At 50.8% G+C, this 9,737-nt stretch overlaps 1 protein-coding gene across 1 annotated transcript; it reads right to left on the reverse strand.

Moving 5' to 3' along the window:
* Nucleotides 1-4,862: 4,862 nt before the first annotated feature.
* Nucleotides 4,863-7,165, reverse strand: LRP88_01897 (M28 family metallopeptidase; the record flags this gene model as incomplete). Its single annotated transcript, XM_083238569.1, has 4 exons — nucleotides 4,863-5,897; nucleotides 5,950-6,359; nucleotides 6,412-6,617; nucleotides 6,669-7,165. 4 exons carry the CDS (start codon nucleotides 7,163-7,165, stop codon nucleotides 4,863-4,865), a joined length of 2,148 nt encoding a protein of 715 aa, XP_083105677.1.
* Nucleotides 7,166-9,737: the final 2,572 nt, after the last annotated feature.

Here is a 9,737-nt window from a genome sequence, read left to right on the forward strand (position 1 = left end):
TCTCCCGTGCTACGTGGCTTCTCGTTGGATTCTCGTGTGTTTCTAAATACGGCGAGATTAAAGCCAACGCCATGTATTCCTTTATTATTCGGGGCTTGGAACACGTTTGTTGGTTGGTTGGGGGACCATTCTTCCCGTGTGTCACATCGAGGCGTAAGCCCTCTTCCCCCTCTGCATGGCCGTGCCGTCACTTCCGAAACAAACACAGAGGGGCATTTTGTTTCGGGCTTACGGGGCGCATATTTACGCTGATCACAATGTTGCAGCGGCGGGATATTATAAATGATGTCCGAAGGAGGGTCATGTTGGCAGCTTACTGGGGCGTCTGATGCCCGCGATGACCCTCTTGGCGCCCGACATCTAGTTTGCCTTCTCACACTTTGTCCTCCATCCAAGCATCATGTTAAGCTTAAGAGTAGTCGCTCTGCTGAGTCTTGGCTTACCAAGACTGGATGCAAGCTCCACGTGGCAAAAGCTTGATTATGGTGTGTAGCCTCTCGGCCATGATGGAGGTGGCTGTGTTCTCCAAATGTCGCGCTGTGCTCAACGAATGTGACGCCATTATCACTGTCGGGTGAGCTGTCCCTGTAGATACTGTATGCCCGTCAGATAATAATCCGCAACCATCCTTTTTGTACGACCCTACAGTACCGAGCTTTTTCAGCTATAGAATCCATCTCCTCACTGGAACTTTTGTACCACCACAATTACCGCCGAAACTTTCCGGATCAGCACAAGCGGCTACCGCGGACGAGTCAGAAATAACCCCGGGAATTTGGTTCGGGACGATACATGTACTCAAATTTCACCAAGAGTTTATTCGCAGTTCTGTGCCACCACCACCAGATACAACTGAAGTCAACATCACCCATGCACCCGCCAAGCTCTCTCTCCTCTTGGCGATACAACGTCCGGCAGTTCCGCCGCCAATGAGGCAGGTGGCGGGGGCAACTGCTCTCTTGGCGTGGATGGTTCCGTCTTGGCTTGGAAAATGGAAGAATCCATGGATTACGGAACGGTCGGTGCGTATGAGGCATTGCTGCGAGACCTAACCCGACAAGGAGAGGAACCCGATCAATGCTACCACGAGATGAGATATTGGTTGCATTTCTTTCTGGACGAACGGAGATCATCGCGTGACAGCTGTCAAACATTGATAGGTTCGGGGCATTAATCTGGTGCCCAGGCGCCCGGATTCACGTTGTCTTGGCCCCGATGTGTACGTATTACGCGTCTCTAAATGTCACACTGTCGCGTGGAATACCCTGCACGAGTCATGGCCATGTGGGAAGTGGAATCAACAGCGAATTGAAGCATCTAAGAATTGCCTTCATATCGGGTCACGTTGGTCGCCGGCGGCCGGACGCCAACCGCGTGCTGTCGACATCAAAAGAGAGCCTGGACAATGCGTCCATGCAAGGATATCCACATCACCTGGGGTAGATCTGGGGAAGGATCACACGAATCTCTCCGCTTATTACCCTAGCATGCCCCCGCGAACGTGGCGGTGGGTGAAAAATGGAATGACTTTCGGGGTTAGTTTGCTGATGGAGGAGTTGACAGCCTAGCAATGAAGAAACACTTACTTGAGCTAATGAATACTCTCAATGAGGAAACTATCTAAGCGTAAGAAAGGGCCTATCAAAAATGTTGTAAAAGAACAATAAGTAGTTGAAGAATTATTGATCACTCCATCCATTTCTCATCATAATGCTGCTTTGGCCCGCGTTCCGCGTCACGAGCCTTCGTGAATGTCTTAGACCAGACTAGACGGCTATAAGCTACTCGGGATGGAACAATGGAAGCTGGAGGGAAGCTTAAGAGCGTGCATGGACTGGTTAAATAAACTTTGGCGTGACACTCTAACTTTGACTGCATAGGCCATGCGCGCATATAGAAGAAGCCCACGATCCGTGAGACTTCGGGATATGGTCACGGGAGAAATGATCACGAGATCAATTTTTCATGAATATAAGAATAGACATAGATTCGCTCTCTCCTCTGTATGATCTCAAGCCAACGGGAACTCGAAAAGCTCAAGTTTGATACTGATTCACCGCCTCCACCATTCAACAATACTATCATCACCTCACCAGACTTCGAGATGGGAGAACACTGCTGTCGATGTTGTCGCATTGCGGCTTGGCTTGGAGCCACGATTAAGAGTGTCGCATCGCGTGCCAGGTGGATTGTCCATCGACCTCGGCCATCAGTGCTACCGCCATCAGCATCAGCGTCGCTCTCATCATCACCATCATCACTATCATCATCACTATCATCATCACTATCATCATCACTATCATCATCACTATCATCATCACTATCATCATCACTATCATCATCACTATCATCATCACTATCATCATCACCAGAGCCGCCAACACCAAAGGTGTTATCTCCAAAGCCACTCTCACAAAAGCGGTCATCACCAAAGCCGCTATTACTAGAGCCAAACCTGGATTGCCCTGTTGTCCAGCTGCCAATCGACATACTTGCGTGTGTCATCGACCATCTATCCGAAATCGACAGGCACGTGCTCTCCGTGACCTGTCGAGCATTTTGGAATGCCACCCGCCTCGCTCTCCGCGGGGGACCAACGTATTCTCTCAGCCAGTACGAATATCTGTGTTATTTGACCAGAATCTCGCGAAACAACCCAGACTTGTGGGTTTGTGAGTCGTGTAACAAACTCCATCCGGCGGGCGATCCAATGTCCAAAATCTGGAAGATTTACCCTATTAATATTGGATGTGGCAGCTTGACTGCTGGCGACATAAAGCTCAAATTCCGACTCGAGCATCGAAATGTTCAGCTTGCCCTCAAATTGAGTCGCCTTGGTAATCTTGACGAGAGACAGAGGGAGATGCTCGACCAGCTCACGAGGCCTCATCGAGCCAGCATCCAGAAACACTCGACGATTATGGGTACCATAAGATGCGAATACACTGGCCATCCAAAGATCGTACAAGGAAGATTCTTGCTGTTGTCAGTTTGGACTTACGATGAACGCAATGAACCAATATCTCGGCAGAATATAGGATCATTGTCGATATGCCGCCACCAACGACTTGATGGATTTAGAACAGCGCTAGAATCGGCTCTCGAAACGGCTTTGCGACGCCCAAGGACTGCAGTTGACAGCTTCTGCGCCGAATGCCCCGTCGACTTCTCGGTGAACTTCTCGCCCAAGAGAACCACTGTTCACGCTTGGCACGATTTTGGCCCTGAGGGCACGCCGCTAGACCCAGCTTGGAGAGTCCACTTCTGGGGTGAGTTGTCTTACCGTCATGATCTGACGATTTATCACGCCGAGGGGAGTGTCCGGGATATGTATGAGCCTAAAAATAGGAAGCAGAGCGACAGGAAGATGGTTATTCAATTGCAATACAAGGACACACAAAGCTGCTGTGGCTGATGATCTTTCGTGAAGTAGTTCTACCACTTGCTTTCTCCTCCACTATGCCTAACGTTTGCCTCGATATAATGGACCGAGGCTCCAAACTCCATTCTCCTCAGAGATCTCCCAAGTTCGTTAACAGCCAATCCGAAACTATGTGCACTTCAAGCGGTTCGAATCCGCTTAGCTGGCCTCCGAGAAACACTCGCGTGACAAGGCTCGTTGGTTTAGTTGGGTCGAGGGGATGTTCGGGGCAAGGTAACAACAAAGACCTGGCGAATTGGCGGCAATGAGGTAGAGGTCGAAGAGAGAGAGAGAGAAATGAGAGTTGGAGGCACGAGGGGAGGTTATCGAAGGACAGGACCGCGTCTGTGATCTGTAAATTATCGGACACGCTCCATCGTTCGTGAAGAAACTCACGTCCAACAGACATTCTCTGAGGGCGGCAGTGATACTCAACCTTCCAGCAGATTGAGATGACGCTCAATTTGCCGGACCCGCACACCCAACCGTCTCAGGACCTTGTCGGGGTCCTCCAGGACCGCCAGGTCCAAGGCCTCAATGGCCGCCTCCATCCTCTCCAAGCCATCCAAGTTGCCGAGCTCCAAACCCAACTCCTTATCCAACTCTTTCGAAGGGCGAACTCTCCTTCACTTCACAAACTCCTTAACCCCTGTGGCAGCGGCGACGTAAATGGTGATGACCGCGCAAATTATTATTGTCCGCAATGATGACAAGAAGCCATCAGCCACAACAGCAAAAACACATGACCGCGCAAATGGTGTTGATAATGGTGCAAACGATCACAGTGGTTGACATGATGGCGGCGGCGGCGACAGCGTTGGGGATCTCGATCGTGGAGAGAAAAGAGGACGGGTTTTGATGTTGGCGTGTGTTTATGGATGGTTTTTGACGTTGAGGTTAATGCCTGTGTGGAGATGTTATTGAAATGAACAAGAGAGAAACTAGAAGACGCCAGAGACAGGTGGAAATGAAGGCAATGGACACCAGACTGCCGCTCCTTCCTCCAGTACCTGCAGCGAAGGCACCTACTCATGTCTGAATGTCCTCCTTCCGCGCCGACTCCTAATATTTCTTCTCTTAGATTAATACCTGAGTATAAAATCCCAAAATTAGATAGTTATAGTCTTATATAACAGTTCTTAAATAAGATTCTCAGATTAGTTGCTTAATATAGTGTTCTAAGCCCCCTTTCTAGGAACGCTATCGAGGCAGCGCAGTAAGCTTGGCTTGGACTACCGCGTGAGACCATGGCTGTATTTGTAGAAGACCACGGCGAATAAGCTCAAGAAATGGTAGCATGGAGCTACTACTATCATTATCATCTAACGTCAAATCGTAAAGTTAAGGATTGACTTGAAATGAAGCCGCCCCGTCTGCAAAACCAGCCTCTTCCCGCTTCCACAACACCAACACCGAAATAATGCTACCCACAAAAAGATGCTTAAGTCTTGAGGATATTGGCAGCCACAATAATACCCCGAGCAGTCTTGCTAACCCAGTCTTGGGCCAGGGAATAATCGCCATCCTTGGCATACTGAACACCCTCGGTGATGCCAGGGAACGTCACAGCAGCGTATCCAGTATCGAGACCAGGAGCAGTGACGACGTGCTTGTAGAACTCACGGTTGGGAAGACCTCCCTGTGAGATGAAACCACGCTGGAAATCGCGGTACTTGTGGTTGACAACCTTCTTGAGGATCTCGTCGTTGCGCTCCACTGCGATCTTCTCGAGGGCCTTGACCTCATCAGCGCTCTTCTTGAAGTGCTTGATGGCTGCGTCGAGCTCGGAAAGATCAAGGTCGGCACCCGCTCCTTCGGTGTACTCGACGAGGTCGTCGTAGTAGGCTCGAAGTTCGACAGCGTAGTTCTGGGTATCGATGGGGAGGATCTCATCACTGGCCAAGTGGTAGGCGATAAGAGCCAGGTACTGACCCTGAGAGGCATGCACATGGAAACCAGGGTCTCCGAAAGTGGCCATCCAGTGGTAGGTGTCATAGTTGGAGTGGTAGTGCCAGATGGGATCGCCGGGACCACCCGAGCTTCCGACATCAAAGGAGCTGATACCCCGATGGAGGAATGGTGTGTAATCAGATCCAGAGCCGAGGACTTCGACGACACCACCAGATGCCTCATGCCAAGCATCGTAGAGCGAGATGTTGAAGCCACCAAAATTGGGATGGATGATCTTCTTCATAGTCTCAGTCGCGAGTGTATGAAGCTCAGGAGTAGTGGCCAGGTTAGGTCGGGGGCCAGATACAGCAACATCAATGTTGAGATACGAGACAGCGGTCTCGGTGAGCCAGTTGACGTGCTCCTCAACCCACTCAGTAGAGCCAATGAGGCCCCATTCCTCGGCATCCCAGGAAGCAAAGACAATGTTTCGCTTGGGCTTCCAACCAGCATCCTGGAGCTTCTTGAGGGCTCGGGTGAACTCGACAAGGATAGCAGATCCAGAATTGGGATCTCCGTTGCCGCCCTAAATGGTCAGTCACCGATTCTAGGAAGATGGGTTGGGTGCTACTTACGACCATCCAGGTATCTCTGTGGTTTCCAATGACGATTGTCTCATCGGCGTTGGTACCGTTGATGACACCAATGACGTTATGAATCGGAGCGATACTGTCGCGAGATACCACATCAAGAGACAGCTTAACGCCTGGGGCAGGACCAGTGCTGTATTCGGCGTCAAGTGCACCAGTCCACCTTGTTCGGTTGACTGTCTCGGCAGAGATGCCGTAGCCGTCTAGAGCCTTCAGCAGAGGCTCGGCTGCCAAGTATGAAATGGGGAGAGAGGGGATCTTTGCGATCACATCAGAGTAATCGGCTCGGGGCGCATCCTTGTGAGAGGGATAGCCAGGAGTTGTAGGGTCGCCAGGGTGTGTTGAGAGGAAGAGAGTTGAACCCTTTTGCACAGAGCTGGGGTTTCTAGCAGGGCCATCTGAAAACAGTCAGTTCATATTCACATATTCTTCTGGTCCGTTGAGACATACCAGGATAGGCCTCGTAGCCGTTGGCAACCGTGACGTTACCATCGTCACCAGGGTCAGTAAATATGACGGCTCCAATGGCGCCGTGGTCCTGAGCATTCTTGACCTTGAGCCCGCGGAACAAGCCACCGTACTTGATCAGAGCAATCTTGCCCTCGATCTCGACGCCGAGCTCGACGAGTCTCTCAAAGTCATCAATGGAGCCACGGCTAGCATCTGTTAGCGACCATTCTTTGTCTCCCTCACGGAAGTAGTCTTACCCGACATAAACGTATTCGGCAGACGCATTACCGGTAGGAGAGTAGCCCAACCACGTCTGTTGGGAGATCACATCCAATCCTGTAACGTCGTCTTCCTCTAGTACATCCTCCTTGAGGTTTACCTCTGATACTTCACCGCTGGCACTGGTATGTTGCAGAGAAGCACTGACTGGGTACCGCAGGAACACGTGGTACTCGTTGAGATGAGCATCCACGCCATTCTCGTTCCATCGGTCCGCTGTCCATTGCGCAGCGTCTTTGCCGTAGCCAGCGAGCTTGTTCTGGTGGCCGTAGTAGTCGGACCACTCATCAATGGAGACATTGTCAAACGAATTGACCAGGAGAGTCTCGTGGTCATTCAATATCGGAGGCCATTGATTATTGCGCTTGACAAGCGGCTTGCGATGGGTATGCCTTGCCTCTAGGTTAAAGTCGCGCTGACAAGCAGACGCAGTAGAAGCCAAGGCAGCAAGAGCGGAAAGCTGTTGGACACGCATGATGAGCTCGCGATGCCAATTGAGCTTGTAAAAGACGCAAGGTAGAGGGGTAGTAGAATGATTGACATCACCGGGAAGCACAGAGACTATAAATGCACGGCTTGCATCTACCCCATGTGCCATGTTACCATGCAACTCTATCATTGTGCCATTGACCAGGCAGAAGGGCCAAGTCTATCCAAGACCAGGGATGAGCTGGGTCAAGCTCCATCTGATTTGCCAGCACTATCGTGACTCTGTGCTACGTCGGGTCAGCTTCCTTTCCTAGGCCGCACCACGCAGTAAGCTTACGAGCTCTCGAGCTCGGGATAGGTCCCCGCCATGTCGTCATACCTCGACCAAGACAAACACAGCCAGCCGGTGGTAACCACTTCAGGAAGCTCAGCAAAAGCTCGTTGCTTGAGCACGCCTTGGCCACGAGGCGGGGGAGGATCGGCGCATAAATCACCTTCCTGATCGGCGATAGAGCTGCCTTGGCCCGGCGGGGTTAAAGACAAGCATCTTGCTTCTCGCGCCATCCGAGATACAAATTGTATCGCGTGTGTAAGCACGGCGGATGCTGTGGAAGTTCCCCGCTTCTCGGATGCGTGATGGATCGGCAGTTGAGACTCGAAAATGCAACGCGATAAGCTTCTTTACCAACGTTGTAGGCGTAGGGCTTGGGGGCTTTATAGATCCCTGGGTCATCAAGCCTGTCGAAATTATAGTTCTCGCTTAATTGGGTTCCTATCAAGCAGTTTTCGTAGTGGAAACCAGCGCTCAGCCGTCGAACATTATGGTCGTGGGGGGCGGAAGCACCGGGCCTTGGCTTGCAAGCATGGTTATCTCAACTCCTAGAACTGCTCGATTGGGCTTAATGCCCGTACAAGGGGAAGATGAGCACACGTGAGCAAGCATCATCGATGCCCTGATATAGAAGTGCTTATTGCTGTTGTCTCCAGCAGGTTCCTATCGAAACCTAGCTGTGAGGGTGCCATTGTACCAAAGCGCACCACAGCCAGATGAAGTTCCAAATGATAGGCGGACAAGCTAGAACGACATGGCCCGCGAATGAGAGGCTGCCTCGAGATTATTTAACACAGACTTGGCTTCAGATGGCAGTGAGGCTAGTCAATTCCCCGCATCCCCAGAAGTTGACATCTTGGTATTGGAATAGGGTTAAAAATAACCTTAATTGTTGGTGTGTCTGCCAAAGATGGTCTCCTCCACCAGGTAGTGGCACTATCAACCTTCAGCTACGCCCTCGGCAAAAGGCGCAATTATTCATACCGCTTTTTCTGATTTCTCCACAATTTCTTGTCTCTTTTTTGGAACCTTATATAAGAGGCATACTCTTAGGAATATAGTCAGTGGGGGGATGTCACAAGAAGTGCCATTTCACGGTATGCATCAAATTGTGAAGTTGGTGATCAACTATCCACTACCATTGTCCATCTCATTCCAAGTTGCGCGCACACAATTTCTGCCAATTTAGCAACAAAAGATGATAAGCCTCACCAAATAAAACCTACTGACCGAGTCATCAGCCTTGAAAGGCTCTGCCAGACCTACGCAACCTCCATGGTCACGATTCGACCCGAAGGACAGACATTTGCGAACCTCTTCCGTACAGCATCCATGATCAGCTTTCGGTGCTCAGTAGGAATGAAAATCATACGCTCAGTTCCTCTCAAAATACAGTCCCTTTCAAAACTCAGACCCCATCCAACAAGCTTGACGTCCTTGCTGGAATTGCTGTGCCTAGCCGCCTCTAGGATGCCGAATTGGGTGGTCATGCAAAAATTGGCTGTTGAAGTCCCGGCCTTACCTAACCCCAGCGTGCGAATGACCTCATTGTCCAGCTTTTCCCTGCAGAGCGTGGGGCCGGAGTATGTGAATAGCTCCCGGGAGTCCGGAGAGAAGGCTAGTGGCGTGGTGGGCCACCAGGAGGATATATAAATACATTGTGCGGTTGGAACGTAAAGGACCTTGACACACCCAAGGGAGGAAACGGCATAGAACTCGGCATCTGGCGAGTATATGACCACGTCCTGACCAAACCACTCTGTAGAAGGACGAACTCTTGTCTTCTCGCCAGGAAAGCCAAGTGGTTTGTTCTCAATCAGGTCCCAGACCACCGTTTCGCCCTCTGTATCTCTTATGGCAGCCCGCTCAACACCATTTGGGTAGGCAAGCCATGCTGATGCAATGGCAGGCTTTTCAAAAAATGCCGGGTGAGAATCGGAAGCCGGGACACAAGAACATGTTCCCACGCTCCAAACCTTTGTTTTGCCACCTTGTGTATGTGATACCAGCGTTTTGCCGTCCGGGGAGAAGGTGAGGTTAACGATCCAATCGATGTTGTCATCAGCTAGCCCGACAGAAACTTCTTCTGGTGAGGGAAGTCGCGCTTCCCGAGGTGACTCCGCAGAACTTGTCGAGATGTCCCATAGCATAATTTTTTCCTTCATGGAGTTACTTGCTAAGAGTTTTTGGCCTGTTGGGAAAACAGACAAGTCGCCTATTCCAATACCGTGTCTATTCATGATCTTGATGCAAGCACCGGCTTCATTCCAGAGCCTAATACAGCCGT

Source organism: Fusarium phalaenopsidis (genome assembly GCF_050370095.1).
Source record: "Fusarium phalaenopsidis strain FUZ10S chromosome Unknown contig_32282, whole genome shotgun sequence".
Classification (NCBI taxonomy): Eukaryota; Fungi; Ascomycota; class Sordariomycetes; order Hypocreales; family Nectriaceae; genus Fusarium; species Fusarium phalaenopsidis.